Raw genomic sequence first — 18,883 nt, 5'->3', positions numbered from 1 at the left:
TGTCTGGCCTGCGAACAACAAGCAGACGAAGAGAGGATTTCAAACCAGGAGTGGCAAGAGGAAACTCTCCTTACAAAAATAACTATAGTAATCCTAGTCAATTTTAGAAGGAGACTATACAAATATCTCTGCAAAAAGTTGCTTTAGGAATATTATAGAGACACCATAAAACATAAAAAGTACTATAATGTACAGCAAGGTCACTATGACTCACTCACTACTCACTATTGAGTACCACAGACACATCATGAGTCCCCATAGGTGTACTGTAGGATCATTATAGTGATCTCTGCTCAGATGCACCGGGCTGTCAATCACCTCATTAATAAGAGGCTGTTTGAGGAAGGCGCCTCCAATTCCTTGTCTTTTACATCCGTAAACACGCTCAAGTGCCTTCGCAGATGATTCATCGCTGACAGTAACGCTCCTCATCCAAACAAACAACAGCCCCGCTAAATCACAGCGCAGTCGACCTACATTTACACACCACTGGAAGGGGATTGGGACCCCAGGGAGACAGGATCACAAGGATGAGCCGCTGGTAATGCTGCTCCATTGTTCCATTAAGAAGGGAACAGGCCAACACAGTGAATGTTAAAGGAGATAAAGTGAAGGGAAATTTGTTCCACATGTTGGGCTCTTTCACTCTGTGACTCCGAGAGTCAGGGAAAGTTAACTTGTCTCACTTTTGAAGGCACTGTGATGCCCCTATAATATTTCTTGAAGACCTTATCGTGCCTTATGGTATATTCATCTCATATGGTATCACTATAATATTCCTAATATATTCCTACAGGGACTTGTAGCATGTATAGTGACTTTATAGTGATCTTATTGTACTTTATGGTATTTTAATCTCAACAGTATCACTATAATACTCCTATAGGGACTTAAAGTTGCTGTGATATTTGTATAGTATCTTTCTAAAATGTATTAAAGTATTATTATAGTCAGTTTTTATTAGGCTATCCTCCATATCAGCATAGACTACAGCCAGAAACTGGGTAAGAAACAGTGACTAGACTGCAGTTCAGTAGGAAACAGGCATCATAACATCACTATGTCCTTGTCAGATGTGTTCAGGCCTGATTATGTAATTTCAGAGGACGAACGCTAGGCAGAGCTCATGTACTTTGTGCTGCTCCGACATGAAAAAGGAGGGGGAAACACACCATCTGCCTGTCCCCAAACACCAGGCTCTGTCTCTCCCTCCCTAACCCACTCAGTCACAGCTCCCACACTGATATCCCAGCTTCTGATAAGGGATAAATATTCAAATATTCGGCGGTATCAGTTTCCTTGGACGCCTGATTTAAAATTCCCTGCCCTTAGGCACAGCAGGCACAGCATGCAGGCACAGCATGCACAATCCACACACACATACACACACACACACACAAACACACACAGTTCTCTGATGTGTGTTGGTGGCGTTAGCGGAATTGCTCACTGACACAGGAGCCCTCCCACATACACAGCACCGACTGTAGCAAATTCTCCACTTCTGTTTATCTGCGGCTCTCGCTCGGTTTGAATGGGGGGGGGGGGGGGGGGGGGGATGGAGGATAAAGTGGGAGGAGGTGAGGGAGAGGTGAAAGAGGGAGAAAGTGAACTGATGGAATGAGATGTTAGATGGAGCCCAAAGGGAGCGATAGAGAAAACTTTATTGGAACTCGGCTGAGGTGGGGAGCCGGGATGAGTGCCTGAAGAAAGAGAATAGGAGATGACAGAGGAGGAGAGGGGGAACGGTGGTGGAGAGGAGAGGATGCAACACATGTCCTGGTTTTTCCACCGCGCTCCAATTAGCATCGGCACGGAGCCTCTAAGAGCGGGTGTGAACCAGCGCGCCAAGGACTCGCTTCACTTTCCTTTGCTCAGACACGAAAAAACATCAACACTCGACAAAAAAACACTAAATTGACTTTACTGAGATCACGAGAACTGAGGCTGTGATCATACCTTCCTCCCCTCAGAGTCAATGTATCGCAGTCCTTGGGGAAGTGTATGTATAAAGCTGTCCAGAAGGAAGATTTGGCCAAGTGATGCAAATTGAATCCTTCTTTTAGAGGGCTACAACTTGTGCTTATGTGTTTACAGTTGTTGAGAATCCTTTCAACTCCTGAATTATTTAAGGGAGCGCCACAGTTCACCTAGCTTAGGGTAGCAAGTAAGGAGGTGGTTTGTGCATGGTTTGTTTTTTTAGTTAGGGTTAGGGTTAACAACAACACACAAACATCAGCAAAAATTAGCCACCACTAAAGCTAAATGAATGGGAGTCATAGGGGCAAACCGTGACATGTTATCATCTTAAATTGATGCCAACATGTTCCATGTTAAATGATGATAAATTTGCTGAAAAATTGAAACATGTGAGTAACAGAAATTATTCTTTTAAGGCAATACCAAGCTCATAAAATGGTGCAACTGATTGCTTTGGTACTTGAAAAAGCCATAACATCAAGCACAGTGCGGAATCTGGCGCTCCCTGAACCCTCTTTGTCTTCATCTGCGCGCCATTGCTTATACTCCTCGTCAGAAAACATAGTCATAACAGCATTAATATCTGCAGCGCGAGCCAAATTCAACACTGCACTTTTTTTATGTTTTGGAATTCCTCACTAAATCTCTCTGAGCTCCGCGTCGTCTGCGAGTTAAAAAACTCTTCCTGACTTGAAAAGTGGCGGACTCTCTCCGCCTCTGTCTGGGTAAAGCAGCCACCTGCCGGCAGTTCCTCACCGAGTTAGTCCGCCTCTCCAGCGCTCTTAAATAATGTAGCAGTTGAGCGTATTCTCAAGAAACATTTATGCATAAGTCTCAGTCTTACTGCTAAAATTAGGAATATATTTGTGTCACTTTCACAGTTTTGTTGCAGTTTCACTCTGAGCGTCCGTCTCACCTTAGGATATTTAACCAAGAAGTGCAGGCCCTGATCTAGGGGTCACAGGTCAACTTTGTAATGTACACACACACACACACACACACACACACACACACAGATGCACACACCCACAATGAGGGCAAAAAGCAACAACAGATAGCTGCAGAGTAACGCATTTCCTATCTCAACCAAATGAGAGTCACATGTCTTGTGATGGCATGAGGCTTCATATCACACAGTAATCTGCTGAGGGAACAATCATACCACTGTTGCTGTGCACAGTCAGAGGTGAGAGGCTCACCACATCTCTCTCTCTCTCTCTCTCTCTCTCTCTCTCCCTCTCTCTCTCTCTCTCTTCCCTCTGACCCACTTAAGCATATTTTGGTCTCAGAACATCCACTCAGTCCCACAGGTGCTGTATGATGCAGACTGTGGCAGCGCGGCACAGACTCGCACCTCAAAGCGAACGGCGACACGTGATCCGGGGGAAAAACCTGGCGCAGAGCTGTTGTCATTCCACTCCACTTCCACTCTGTGTATCATACAGACGTCTCTGTGGAGATATTAGCAGCCATGTGACAATGACGGGAAAGATCAGAACAATTATTGCGCTGATTAACGGCGAGGAGCATGAATTGATTCTTATACGTTCTTAAAATGATGAACCGTAAAGATCGGCCAAACAAAAGACCCTCCTCTCTTAGGACTGTGCAGCTGCAAAAAAAAAAAGAAACTCCATTCATTCAGACACAGAGGGGCACATGCACAAACGTTGACAGCAATTGGATTTATTGGCTCTACTTTCCAATAAGGTCGCAACACTAATGCAAGTCTCTCACAATTATGTCTTCAGCAAGCTTAAACCTTTGACCCCAGCTCGTATAGAGGGTATTTTCAGAGAGGTTGTGTGCTTGCCCTTTCATGATGCAGACACACACACACACACACACACACACACACACAAAGCTGTGTGTGTCATGCAGGCTACGTGTGATATGTTACAGTTTGTTAAGAGCCACTCAACCCAAATTAAGGTCTATTTCTGTTATTAGTTTAACAGGGAATCCCCTATTTGTGTATGTGTGTGTGTGTGTGCGTGCATCCATATGTGTGTATACAAGCATATGTTTGACATGGTTCCTATACTTTTTCTATTTGAAATTTCCATACCTTCCACACCTTAATTTCTTGACGTCGTCTGTATTCAATTTGCTGTATGCTGATGACAGCTGGGCAACAGAAGTACTGTCTGCTGTATGAATCTATAGCTGAACAATACTGTTCATATAACAAATATCACAATATGTGAAATGATGATAGGTTTACAAAATTAGAATTTAAAGTGCATGTAAAATTTAGAATATATACATTTTCACAAAAGGCCAGTCAGATTTGTATAGAATGCATTTTCAATACTTTTCTAATTTCTAATCCAATTGGCTGATCATTCTTTTCCAGACTTATGTAGGAACCCTGGGTTACAGAATGTGTGTATGTTTCTATGTTAAGCTTGCCGTCCCAGAATAGCCATGTCCATTGGCCGCGGGGGACAACAGATAAAATATGGCGGGGCCCCTAAAATTGAGGTTCCGTTTTACAGTCAACTCAACAGTTGAAATGTACAGAGAGAATAAAACGAATGTTAGAGGAACAGAGGATGAGAGGCTTTATTGAGTTATCAGAGAGAAAACCCTCGAGGCGTGTTTCTGTATGGGAACGGTCACCAATTTTTTCTTTTTTCCCCCTCTTTCACACGCACACACACACACACACACACACACACACACACACACACACACATAATATCTGTGAATCAGCCTAATTGATGAACACTTTCTCCAGCCTTGCAGCCGTACAGTACATACATTCACTTTTTTTTTTACCTGTCTCATCCTGGCATTCATTTACTGTAAAATACACACACACTCACACACACGCACACAGACAGTAGATTGTTGTCCTCATGGAGCCGTAATGGGAGGCATGCATCACCAATCTTGGTATTAAGCCCCCATTCCAGCCCTAACCTACTTACAGTGTCTCTGTCTTTCTCTTCTCCATCAATCTCTGCCTTCTCTCTCTGTCACTCCAGCCTTAACACATCAAGTCTACAGAGTTATGCCTCTCCTCCCTCTCTGTTCTGCCTCATGTCGGGAAGGGATGCACTGTAAAAATGGCCACTCTGTCAGCTTCGTTTAGGTTGTACAATCTACTAAACTACCTGTTATATACTGAGATTACAGTGTCATTTTCATGTTTTGCTACTCTCTATTGCTGATCGATATATAACAAAATAGTGATTCAGCCTTTAGCCATTTCATAAAGCTTTTACATTTGCTGTTCTAAACACCCGGTGGCTGGTAGGTCTTTCCCAGGAAAAATCCTCTGGCGCACAGTAAGTGATGCGCTTTACATTTCCGGTTCACAGCCGAAGATATATCTACAGGTAAATTCTTCATATGGCCTGTCACCATCCTTCGACCCGCTCAATTCGTTCCCATCTCATCAAAAACATTTTGGGCTTGTCAGCAGCCTGTCCAATCCACTGTGGTGTTTCACCTCGATCTCAAAACGCTCCAGCTGTAACTCTCCCACTGTCATTGCACATACACTATTAGGGACACTTCCTCTTTTCAGGAAGTACTCTGATGAGGTGAATCCAGGTAAAAGCCATTTTCCCTTATTGATTTACCATATTAAATCTACACCAATCACAAAGGAGGAGATGTAGATAAAGAGAAGCAGACGAGTTACAGAGGGATTTTTCAGCTTTGAGACAATTGAGATGTGGATTGTGCAAAAGGGGCTGCAACTCAATATCAGGAAGATGTCCTTAATATTTTGTATATTCAGTGTATAAACCTTGTCTAGAAAAATAGTCATGTTTATGAGCATTTGGTTTGATTACAATCTGTGGGTCTATCTCAGTCTCAATGCCACTCCTCTTCAGCCAGGCTTGGATCTGAAACCAGAACAGTGGCACTTTTTGGACATAAAGTGGTATTGACTCAATGTTGATATGCCAAAATCTACACAGTGGGGATTTCTCAATGCCCCCTCCACCTGGCATTTTTGTAGTATCTTAAGTTCTCGGGGATTACCACTTTAAGATACAGTACAATTTCCACGCTATAAATGCCCTGCTTTGGGTGGCTTCATGGTTTCATTTGGGAGTGAAAGAAAATAAGGCATTCATGAGCTTGTTTTCCATTTGAACCCATCACACTTTCTCTGTGCGGAGCGAGACGACACCACAAACATCTGAAACAGGGAGAGATCGGTCATTACTGAATAGTGAGAATGAGGGAAAGTGGTCCCATTCGTGTGGAAAACTTGCAAATTTGTTTTGATTTTCTGCAGAAGAAGGTGAAAGTTCAGCGACTGAAAGTATGTGGTGGTGTGTGTGTTTGTGTGTGTGTGTGTGTGTGTGTGTGTGAGAGAGTGAGAGAGAGAGAGAGAGAGAGAGAGTCCCTTGTGGCATATTATATGCACAAAGCGTCTCTATCATTTCTTATACCATGTGAAGACTATCATGCGTTAAGTTGCACTACTAGAGGGATGATTAGCGTAATAATCATTTTTGAACCGGTTCAATTTCTGTCAGCGTTTTTTTTTCTAAATGACGAGTGAAAGAGTGAGAGTGAGAGAGAGATGGAGAGACAGAGAGATGGAGAGATGGAGAGAGAGAGAGAGAGAGAGAGATGGAGGGAGAGATTGAATTAGCGAGTCACGTTCCTTCATAACTCTTCTCCTCCACTGTTGTTGTCTCAAGTCATTTGTGATCCAAAAGAAATGTTGACACTGAAGTAGAAACACTCTTTCTTCTTCTATCCTCCCCCAAAGAAATCCACTGCTCTCTCCCACTGGATTACAATGCATTAGTGTCTTTTTTTTTTTCTTTTTTTTTTTTACAAAGACAAGAATGGGTTTAAGTTTGGACACTTTGGTAGCGATCCATGCAAGGCAGAAAATGCGTCTTGAGTCGGTCAGTTCAGTTCAGCTCAGTGAGCCCAACTTGACCCGATGTCTAAGTGTCGGTGGTGTGTGTGTGTGTGTGTGTGTGTTAGGCCGTGTGTCAAATAAACAGGGCCGCTTAATGGGAAGGAGGAATGAGAGGAACTGAGATAACAAAGATTTGTTTTTCCACTCGGAAGGAGGGAGTCGAGGAGGAGAAATGAATGCAATAAGGGAAAGGGAGGCTGAGAGTGATTTCTCTACAGTGAGAAAGTGCAAAAGATGGTCATGGAAAGATAGGGAGTGCAGGAGTTCATGTGTGGAGTGAAGTGAGGAGGAGGAGGAGGAGAGAGAGGGAAGAGGAGTAACAGGAGAGAGAAAGAGCACCGCTGTGGGATGAAAGGGAAACCACTGTTTAAATCACTGTAATTTGAAGATAGAAAGATTCTATTCAGATGGTCACAAGGATGCAATGTTGGATGTTACTCATTCTGTAAATACATATCTACTGTATATGTACACACACACACATAGACACAACACATACATACTGACACAAAGCATGTGTTACTGGTGAAACATGATAGTGTAGGCCTATCCAATTACTGCTTTCTACCATCTTCCACTTATCTTTACCCTTATCTTTAATGTGTGTGTTTGGGTGTGTGGGTGTGTGGGTGTGTGGGTGTGTTGGTTGTGTGTGTGTGTGTGTGTGTGTGTGTGTGTGTGTGTGTGTGTGTGGTGAGAGTGTTTGTGTGGCTGCAAACCAACAGCAACCTTTTCACATGGAATATGTAGAATATTCCATCTTGGGAAAAAAAAAAAAAAAAACTTTTGGCATTTAATATTCATCTTAATCTTTAAGTGCAAAAAGTACACATGTATATCCAAGCACCATATCAGGCAGATTCTACAGCACTTCAGAGAGACGTTTTCTTTCTCTCTCTCTCTCTCTCTCTCTCTCTCTCTCTCTCTCTCTCTCTCTCTCTCTCTCTTTTCCTCTCCATGTGGCGCTTGTGAAAAATCAGCATGTTTTCTCCCTGTTAGCCTGTGTGTGTTCGAGCATCAGCGCATACTTGCTCCTCTGAAAATAGTGGGCAATCAAGAGCTTTGCACAGTCAAAGATCTGTCTGTCTAACTCACAAGGACATACATCACACACACACACATAGGGCTGCATTGTGCTGTTGTCAAGTGGGGCTCAGTGCTAATAGCCCATTATCACAGGAGGGCGACCAGACAGAGAGAGAGAGAGAGAGAGAGAGAGAGAGAGAGAGAGAGAGAGAGAGAGAGAGAGAGACGGCCTGAGGGGGACTAAACAGACACACACACACAAAAACATGCAGACACATGAACACACACACACACACACACACACTCAGAGCTGCATCCTGGGTGCTGGGGTAGCCCGAGGGCTGCGGTTTAGTCATTTCAACAGGGCTTGAATGTGGATGTGAGGAGTGGCAGAGGTGCACAACCTCTCCTTTGTCTCTAGCAACAGAGGGAAAATCAAACCCCGGAGATAGTTCGAGGGAAGGAGAGAAGGATAGAAGAGAGATAGAAGGAGAGATGGGAGAGGGAGAGAAAGGGCATGACATAAAAGGGAGATGACGGAAGGAGGGTGGGATAGAAGGGATAGAGGGAGAGGGGGAGAGGAGGGAATATTTTACAACAGGTTCCTGTGTCACAAGGCTGTAATCACAACTGTAAAAGCACTGAATCCTGTCATTGTGTTCGAGCCTTGCCGACACAATATGCTGGCGTGGTGTTACAGCTGGCCTCTTGACTTGAGGGGGGAAACTGTTCCACACGGTTCCCACCATGCTGCTGATGTGAAATTCCATGACTTTGCATAACTAAGTCAGAGCGCGTCCTACTATCTAATGCAATAAATGAGTGAGACAAGTTGTAAAATACATTGTGGTATATTCATGTAAAGTGATTGTAAAATTCCCTGACTTCTCCAGAGAATGTATCAAATTCCCTGACTTTCCCTGTCTGGAATACGCCTCTCAGAATTCCATGAGATTCTAGGAATTCCATGACCAGAGGGTTTCATTTTTTATCATCTAATAGAATTTAAACAGCGATCAATACAAGATATAGATATGCATCACTGTTGTGTGAAAACCTCATAACTCCCATTTGGCAATTACATGCTCCTCTATGGGTTGAGAAAATTCTCTGACCTCTTGGGCTTATGAAACCTTTTCAAGACTCATTGGATAAAGTGAAAAATTAATTGTCATGGCGTTTTTCTCAGTTAGTGAAAAATCAACATTTTGGAGATACATGGTTTCCACCTGACTGCGACAATACGCTAATCATTTCTATCAATCAAATTTCATATCAACAAGACGTTACTTCGTCGGTGGAATTGCAAAATGCAAACACGACAAAGAGAGAGGCAATGGAGAAAAAGATGTAAAAAAAAAGAGGCAGAGAGATGGATAGAGAGACACTATTTTTATAGATCTAATTAGTAGCTAATTAGTCTCTATGAACCCACCACTCTGTTCATACGGCTAAAAGGGCAAAGGTCAATCAGCATCGCCTGGCCTTTGGGACAAGGATGCACACACACACACACACACATATATACACAAATGCATGGAAACACACCAGGGGGCATGAATCAGCAATAAAGTCAGCATGTCCCGCTTCTAACAGGCCGATCCCTGGGGGTGTGTGGTGCGGGTTAGGTAAGGTGTCCTCTTGTTGACACTCAGGGCGATGAAACCCCTGCTTGTTCCTGACAAGACTCCGCTTTGTCCTCATAGGATCTGGTCTATCTGGAGAAACATTTTCTGCCTTTAAGGAAACCCAGCTCGGAGAGATGGGGTGGTCTAACCAGCTCAGGCGAGATGATGCCATAAAAAAAAAAAACAGAGAGAACCTTGAGAAGAATGAATTTGTCCCTCTTTACTTAAAAGTGTAAATCAGTTTATTGGGGCATCAGTCACTGTCGGACAAGAGGCAAAATAGCCTGTTACTAATGTGGGAGACGGTAAAAGTGGAGTTTGAGTGACAGCTACACATCTTCCCTTTGATGGCAGGGCTTCTTTCAGAGTAAAAGAGCATTATTAATGGCGTATACCAGAGTCACTTAAATTATATTGGGACTCAAAAAGTTAATGAGGACATAAAATCGAGGACTTGGTGCCAGAAGAGCGTAACTGGCATTCTGGACCAAAATGAGATCTATAAATCAAGTAAAAGCTCTTGAGGACATCTATTTAGTAGAGCGAATCTCTCTTTATTTGATGTGCCTGCATCAATATTACAAGACAAAATAGTGTACATTTATTGAACTTAGTAAATACAGAGATTTGATGAAGTTGATGAATATACAAAATATTAGGGGCATCTTCCTGATATTGAGTTGCAGCCCATCTCAATTTGTCTCAAAGCTTAAAAATTCTTCTGTAACTCGTCTGCTTCTCTTTATCTACATCTCCTCCTTTGTGATTGGTATAGATTTAATAAGGTAAGTCAATAAGGAATAATGGCTTTTATACCTGGATTCACCTCATTAGAGTACTTCATGAAAAGAGGAAGTGTCCCTAATATTTTTGTACATTCAGTGTATGTAATTTGTCTTATTCATCTAATGAGGGCACACATCCAGAGGTCATGTGTGTGTACAAGCAGTCTGGAATTTGATACACTGAATAGATCCAATTTTCTCCACTTGCAATGTGTGTGTGTGTGTGTGTGTGTGTGTGTGTGTGTATGTGTGTGTGTGTGTGTGTGTGTGTAAGGGCAGCGGGTGTAAGGGCATAGCAAACACACACACATGCACACAGCACTGATACTGGAAGGGGGGCACGTCCTCTCAAACGCGATAGGAAAGCAGACAAGGAGGTCACAGTGAGAACAGAGTCCATGTAGGCCACTACCTCAGCAAAGATATCTATCTCTTTCTCCTATACTCTCTCTCTCTCACACACATACACACACACACACAGACAGACAGTACAGACATGGGCTAATGGAAGTTCGTAAGCCTCCGCTGAGATGGTAATCCATCAGCAGAAACACACATCTGGTGCAGATGCTCCTCTGGCCTCTGAACAGGACTCTTCTCAGAAAAGCTGAGCCTCACAGGCATGAACAGCGCTGAGCCAACGCAGGTGTGGTCAGACACAAGACAGACAGACAGACAGACAGACAGACAGACAGACAGACAGACAGACAGACAGACAGCAGACGGACAGACAGACAGACAGACAGACAGACAGACAGACAGACAGACAGACAGACAGCAGATGGACAGACAGACAGACAGACAGACAGACAGCAGACAGCAGATGGACAGACAGACAGACAGACAGACAGACAGACAGACAGACAGACAGACGGACAGACAGACAGACAGACAGACAGACAGACGGACAGACAGACAGCAGATGGACAGACAGACAGACAGACAGACAGACAGACAGACAGACAGACAGACGGACAGACAGACAGCAGATGGACAGACAGACAGACAGACAGACAGACAGACAGCAGATGGACAGACAGACAGACAGACAGACAGACAGACAGACGGACAGACAGACAGACAGACAGACAGCAGATGGACAGACAGACAGACAGACAGACGGACAGACAGACAGACAGACAGACAGCAGATGGACAGACAGACAGACAGACAGACGGACAGACAGACAGACAGACAGACAGCAGATGGACAGACAGACAGACAGACAGACATAAAAAAAACTGTTTTATAAGCAAATGTCTTAACGTGACTCCTAACTTCAATGCTAACCCATAATGTGCTTCGCTTTAATGCCAGCAGTCAATATGGGAGAGTGGGTGTCAGTTTTTTTAAATGGTGGATATCCAATTTTGAAACGAAAGTAGCAACAACATCTTTGTGACTGGAAGCAGTGGGGTTTATGGGAAATGTAGTCTTAATGTAGTCTTTTGAGAAACACTAGCACTAACAATACCACTGTCGTCTGATACAAGCTACCAGTCGCCTCCACCATGGTCTCATTTATTTACGGTTATTATACCAAGGCACACAGTTAATTTGATGGTGTGTTAATGTTTGCACCTTTAACATGTTCTGAGTACCAGATGTGTGGATTTTACCTGCTTCAGGACAACTCAGATAGTGTCAGGTAATTTGTCAAGAACAACATGTGACCCAGCATGGAAATACCAGCACATTTAGGGACATAAGATAAGATAGCACTTTATTGATCCCCTTGGGGAAATTTAGCCTTCTTGATTTTCTTTCTTGATTGTTTTTCAAGGACTATTGATCGTATTGATCATTGCATTTCGAGCTTTAAAATGGTATGTTTCATATTAGGGGTCAATGAAATATTTTGTTTGAACTATTGAATCAAAAAGTGCATTTTGCTCAGTCTTGAAAATAGGACTGCTGTTCAGGAAATCTGAGCCTGGGTTCATGGTTTTTAGTCACATATTCTAAAGTGATTCTCAAATACTTCACAGGTTAAATAAATGCTATAATAATAATTACCTGCTAATATTTTACCCAGGTGTGGCAGTTGGGTTGACGCACATGCAGACAAGGACTAATGTATCAACCTGGATCTCACTGCATTTCTCATCATGTGATATCTCATTAAAATGATTAACAGCTGGACTAACATGGTGCAGTTATCTGCAATTTGACTGCACACTGCCAACTCTAAATGTCAATCCATCCAACTGATACGAGTGTTGGGAACGTAAAAGAAAATGGCCCGATGCCCAATCAAGTTCTATATCAAATGCTCAAGTTCAAGTTCATTTGTTTCTACAGCCCTTCATCACAAGCATGCCTCAAAGGATTTTACAGAGATTGAGCCTAGCTAATCTAACTAATCAATCACAGAACTAAATAATGCAATATGTATGCAACTAAATAAAACACAGGGAAGCAAAACAAAGCACATGACAGAATAGAGACATAACAAGCCTATATTGCCTAACCTAGCCTAACCTAAGCACCACTGACCTTTGACCCTCAGTGAAAACAAGGAAAAACTCCCAAGAAACCCTTATTAGGGGGAAAATTGGGAGAAACCTTGGACAATAACAATAAGATAAGAAAACAGATGAGACAGAAAGAAAACAAAGAGATAAGCAGCAAAATAAATCCCTGTAGAAATATCATAAGAATATTCTAGTGATGCCATTAGGGGATAAAAAAAAACATACAGTAAAATAAGGCGACTTTAAACTCATTATTGAGTACTGCAGACACAACATAATTCCCTATAGAAATATTATAGGAATATTATAAGGATTTTTCATGGGGGGGGGGGGGGGGTGTGGGGGGGGGGGATCAGTGCAACCCCCCTTTTTCTCCAGGACAACTACCCCCCACCCACCCTAATTTCCTCCTGCCCCTCACTTTAATGAACACCGAATAACTCGGGCGCTGGGAACATCCTGCCTCCCTCTGTCTACCTCCACCCTCCCCTCCCTCCGCATAAAAGAGAGGAGGGGTTGGAGAAGGGCAGGGATCAGCTCGGCAAAACCCAAGAGACTCTGCGCATTAAGACCGATCAGCCAGTGTTGGGTGAGACGTGAACTTCCAGAGGGGCTGACGGAGCTCTACTTTGACATCAATGGCAGTGAGGAGAGCTGCTTTTGGAGATGACTGGGCTGTCACCGCGAGAGCAACATCCCTCTGGTTCGGGAGCTTGAGAGTTACTGCTGAAGTTTGATCCAAGGACTTCTACCTCGGTTTGGAACTAGGTAAGTAAGAGGCTATGACTGGGAAACAGTGTGAGACATTGATTTTACTGTATTGTCGGACAAGAAAGAAAAAAAAGTCTAATGTTGGGTATGTCTATGATGCTTAATAGTGAGTTTATAGTGAAATGAAAGAGCAAAAATCACAATAATAATTCCATAATATCCCTATAGGGAATGTGTCTGTGGTACTGAACAGTGAGTTTGTTTTACCTTCTATGGTATCACTGTAATATTCCTATAATATTCCTAATGGATAATACACAAATATTATTTTTCAATTTGTGTTTCCAGGCGCACGCAAAGAGGAGCAGTCGCACTCCCCCGTTTGGATAAAAAACCTTATTTATAACCTATATAAAGTCCAGGATGAAGACGCATCTCCTCTGTTTGGAGTTACTGCTCTTGGCGGGACAGCTGCTTGTGGCCACCGGGCAGCAGGCCAGTGACCCGAGGAGACAAGTGTCCCAGGACCCCCCCGCCACCCAGAGACAGGGCCTGGTCGAGAGAGACGCGGGTCCCGTGAGGCCAAACATCACCATGCCGCGCCGCCGGCTGCCGCCCATGTGTACCGGGCCCACGGAAATCCGCGACACCTTCAAGTACATCAACACGGTGGTATCCTGCCTGGTGTTTGTCGTCGGCATCATCGGTAACTCCACTCTGCTGAGGATCATCTATAAGAATAAGTGCATGCGTAACGGGCCCAACATCCTGATCGCCAGCCTGGCGCTCGGAGACCTGCTGCACATCATCATCGGCATTCCCATCAATGTTTACAAGGTGAGCCGACGCGCCGACGCCTAAGTGTATAAGATGGTTATACCTTGAGGAAAAGTCACTACAATATTCCTATAGGGACCTACAGTGTGTCTGTGGTACTCAATAGTGGGTTTATACTGACCATAGTATTTTTTATCTCCTTTGGTATCACTATAATATTCCCATAATATTTCGAGGGATTTTTCTGCTGTTCTATTTCTACAGTATCCTTCTAAAGTTTATTATAGGATTACTAAAGTTCTTTTTTTAAAATATTCTGCTGCATATATTTAGTCCAGATCCATAATACTAAACCCCAAGAGAAGCTTAATTCATACAGAGACAACCCCCCACCCACCTCCACCCCAACACTCACTCTCTCTCTCTCTCTCTCTCTCTCTTCAGGGGGCTTCCAAGTAGTTTTTGCATGTTATTACTCAACTGAATTCTGAGCCCCTCTATATTCCTTCATGTCCCTGGCATGTTTTTATCTGTCGGCCTACTGTGTGTGTGTGTGTGTGTGTGTGTGTGTGTGTGTGTGTGTAAGAGAGAGAGAGAGAGAGAGAGAGAGAGAGAGAGAGAGTGAGACAGAGACAGAGAGAGGACCAAGAGTATTATGTATATTTGGGTAAGGGGGGCCAAGCATGTTAAAACAACTGAGTGCATACCAGAGGAGAGAGAGAGTGGTATATGAAGACAGAGCCACATATGATTCCAATAGGGCTGGACTCACATTCCAGTAGCCCATCCAAAGCAGGCATGAAAGCCTCATGCAGGTTAGCCAGAGTCCTGTTGTTCTCCAAGAGCTCGTCTCTGGCTTTACGGTGCCTTGATGTCAGACAGATGCCTCATTGTGTTTCCAAGACAGGTTAGAAGAAAAAAAAAAGAAAAAGCTCTGGATGTTCACAGAAGTTCAAGTTGAAGCATACCTGGTCAACACTGGATGCCTGTGACTGGGAAAAACAAAGTGGAGCCAAAGACAATTTGCTGCACTCCTGCTCCTGGTTAAACCCATCCGTCTCCCTCCCTCTCCCTCTCCCTCTCTCTCTCTCTCTCTCCCCCTCCCTCTCTCTGTCTCTCTCTCAGCTCCTGGCAGAGGACTGGCCGTTCGGAGTGGCCTTGTGCAAGCTGGTGCCGTTTGTTCAGAAAGCCTCAGTGGGAATCACAGTGCTGAGTCTGTGCGCTCTGAGCATCGACAGGTACGCCCCCCCGCCCCACCCCAACCAATATACACACACAGACCCATACTGACCCGCAGACACACACACACACACACACACACACATTATGTCTGTGGAACCAAAACTTAGGATTTTCTTTATTTTGTAAAAGAAAAACCCTCTTCCTCACACCTTAGCTGCACTACATCAGCACTACATCAACATGCAGGGGTCACAGGAATATTGACCTTTGACCTCCTTGCTGTTGGTTTCTTGTAATGTTGGTTATCTAGGAACTGAAGCTTATTCTGCTGTTGCACTAATTGTAATGTACTCCAGATAAGAGTGTCAGCTAAATCGTGAGCTTGGAATTATAAGGTTCTATCTGACTTTTTCACTAAAATGTGTGGTGTTCGTTTTTAAAAAAAGAACCTTTTTGGATTCAATATTTTAAAAGATACAAAGTGTAATGATGAAGTTATCAATTAATTTTGATTGGTTGGTTAACTGACTAAAAAAACGATCAATGGACAACTGAATGTTCCAGGTATCGCGCCGTGGCGTCGTGGAGCCGCATCAAGGGGATCGGCGTTCCCAAGTGGATGGCTATTGAGATCGCCCTCATCTGGATACTATCCATCATCCTCGCTGTGCCGGAGGCTGTGGCCTTCGACATGATCACCATGGACTACAAAGGAGAGCACCTGAGGATCTGTCTGCTGCACCCCATGCAGAAAACGGACTTTATGAAGGTGAGGTGAAACGCACAGACCTTCAGAGACAAATAACTCGCAGGGAAATAGTGAAACAGTGTGTGTGAGTGCTGCAAACCTGCACATGCACACTTGTGTGTTACACACATAAACACACACACACACACACACACACACACACACTGTGACAGCTTCCTGGCTGGGTCATGGTGATACAGAGTTTATGGAAAATGTAGCATTGTCAAATTCCTCCCCAGTGCTACTGCAATACATATATCATTGGAGTTATTGCTCCCTTGCCTGACTGAATATATTGCAGTGTGTGTATGCGTGCATGCGTATGTCTTCCATCAACCTAGAAATAACAACAAGGAATAGTTATAATCCCACCGAGGTCTAATGATGAAGTGATTTTGAATGGACGACCTAAGTCACACCCTTGACTCAGTCTGCAGAAATGCACTTTGGCTGTCATCTTTAACTCAGTATGAAGCTCTCCAGTACTGAGACACTATAATGTTTGTACAGTAATCTGATGCTGTTGCTCTCCTATTCTGTCTCCGTAGTTTTATAAGTCGGCTAAGGACTGGTGGCTGTTCAGTGCATATTTCTGCCTGCCGCTGGCCTGCACCGCCATCTTCTACACCCTGATGACCTGCGAGATGCTGAGGAAGAAGAACGGCGTCCAGATCGCCCTCAGCGACCACCTCAAACAGGTGGGTGGAGGGGTGGAGGGGTGGAGGGGTGGAGGGGCGGTGGCAGCCATCTTTGAAAGGCAGTGTTTATCTTTTTTGTCATAGATTATTGACTTGCTTCATATGGAGGGTGTAGAGAAAAAGGGGCACAAGTGACCTTCTGCTAATTCTATAGCAAAACAAAACTTTAAATGACTTCTTCATCTTTTTTATTCAAAAAAAAAAGTACAGTTAGGCCTTTTTCACACCAAATTGAATGTCGTTTTTTCACTTGAGTCTTTTGGAATTCCTGCTTTAGTAATTTAGTTTATAGATAACAAATGTGTTCTTTGTCACTGATGCTTCTTTCGCACCAAACCCTCGATATAATCTGTTACTGCACAATGATTTATCGCATGTATTTGTGTGTGTGTGTGTAGCGGAGGGAGGTGGCTAAGACAGTGTTCTGCCTGGTGCTGGTCTTCGCTTTATGCTGGCTGCCCCTCCACCTCAGTCGCATCCTGAAGCTCACCATCTACGACGAGAAAGACCCGAACCGCTGTGAACTGCTCAGGTAGGGAGCGCGTGCACCATAACCCACGAGAGGACAGAACAGAAAAGAATAGAATAGAAATAGTAACAGAGAATGAATCACCCTCCAAAAAGGGGGAGACGGACCACTAATGCGTCTCTGTAACCCTTCCAGTTTCTTCCTGGTCTTGGACTACATCGGCATCAACATGGCGTCCGTCAACTCCTGCATCAACCCCATCGCTCTCTACATGGTCAGCAAGCGCTTCAAGAACTGCTTCAGGGTAAAGGGCGACTCATTCTCAACACACTACTGAAAAATCAAAAGGAATCATGCATTTTGTGATGACCCTCAACTCTTATGGCGCTCTCTTTTCTCTCAACCTATCCCCCCCCCCATCTCCCCTCCCCCTCTTCTTCTTCTCTCCAGTCCTGCCTGTGCTGCTGGTGCCTCCCCGCCGAGATGCTGATGGACGAGAAGCAGTCCTGCATGAAGCTGAAAGTCACCGACCGGCCCTCCGACCAGAGCAACTCCCGCATGACCAACAAGTCCACGACAGCGTGAGGAGGAGCGTTTCGCAGGAGGCTTCGAAGTGAGAAGAAAAGAGATACGGCGGCGACAACAACAACAACAACAACAACAGAAACTAAATAAAGAAGTATGGATGATTACTCCGCCTTATCCAGAACATCACATGAAGCGGCCTTCGACTGTCACCGGACACGCCTTTGGAAACGCCCTCCGTGGCGGACTGAAGTGAACTCATTCCGAGCCTAAACCTCGAAACACTTGCCGGTAGGGACTGCTCTGTGCTCTCTCCGTCCAGGGAGCGACGTACACCAGTAGACTTCAAACGGAAATGAATGTGAGATGTGTAAAAGCGGCGGAAACGAACGGCGTTGATAACACCGGCGCAAAGAAACGAGCGGGGGGGGCTAAGTTCGACGCCAAAACAGCCAAAAAAAAAAAAGCGTGTTATGAGTAAAGAGGTGATGGGAGGATTAGGAATGACAGCTGATCAGGCTCGCCGCCTGCATACGCGTGAATGTTATTTTGACGTTATAGAAGAACCTTGTGAGAATGTTTCGCTAGTCGCACTGTACGGACTATATTCGAGCGTCACTGCCGTATACTGCAGCAGATTGGAAAATGCAAATGCTAAACAGTGAATTTTTATCTTTGAGATTTGTTTACTTCGCTCCTTTTAAACGAATGTGTGTCATTTTGTATATTTTATCCCCTGCCACGCTCGTGCCTTTTAAAGCGTTAATGTCCCACTAGTTATTGAACTACTGATGGTGTGTGATTTCGGCTGTGTGACTATTCAGCTATTGTATGTGCTATGTGTACAGTATCGGGCCTGTTCTTAAGGCTCTATTTGCTTCATGATGGTGTTTGCTCAGTATTATCTTAATCGGACACGTCACCTCAGTTGGTATGACAAGAGGTAGTGGTTTCTTTTTGCATTTAAATAAATAACTGAA

At 44.1% G+C, this 18,883-nt stretch overlaps 1 protein-coding gene across 1 annotated transcript; it reads left to right on the top strand.

The window, feature by feature from the left end:
* Positions 1-13,927: 13,927 nt before the first annotated feature.
* Positions 13,928-17,963, top strand: ednrba (endothelin receptor Ba). Its single transcript, XM_071918590.2, has 7 exons — positions 13,928-14,341; positions 15,407-15,519; positions 16,028-16,232; positions 16,760-16,909; positions 17,308-17,441; positions 17,574-17,682; positions 17,829-17,963. Exons 1-7 carry the CDS (start codon positions 13,928-13,930, stop codon positions 17,961-17,963), a joined length of 1,260 nt encoding a protein of 419 aa, XP_071774691.1.
* Positions 17,964-18,883: the final 920 nt, after the last annotated feature.

This window comes from Centroberyx gerrardi, chromosome 13, assembly GCF_048128805.1.
Source record: "Centroberyx gerrardi isolate f3 chromosome 13, fCenGer3.hap1.cur.20231027, whole genome shotgun sequence".
NCBI lineage: Eukaryota > Metazoa > Chordata > Actinopteri > Beryciformes > Berycidae > Centroberyx > Centroberyx gerrardi.
This window is presented reverse-complemented; position numbering and strand designations above follow the sequence as displayed.

Bases quoted from the DNA above. Each gene is read 5' to 3' on its own strand.
- ednrba (XM_071918590.2), top strand. From the start codon at position 13,928: ATGAAGACGCATCTCCTCTGTTTGGAGTTACTGCTCTTGGCGGGACAG. The intron at 14,342-15,406 runs GTGAGCCGACGC...TCTCTCTCTCAG, and splicing joins TTCCCATCAATGTTTACAAG to CTCCTGGCAGAGGACTGGCC. The intron at 17,683-17,828 runs GTAAAGGGCGAC...TCTTCTCTCCAG, and splicing joins GCTTCAAGAACTGCTTCAGG to TCCTGCCTGTGCTGCTGGTG.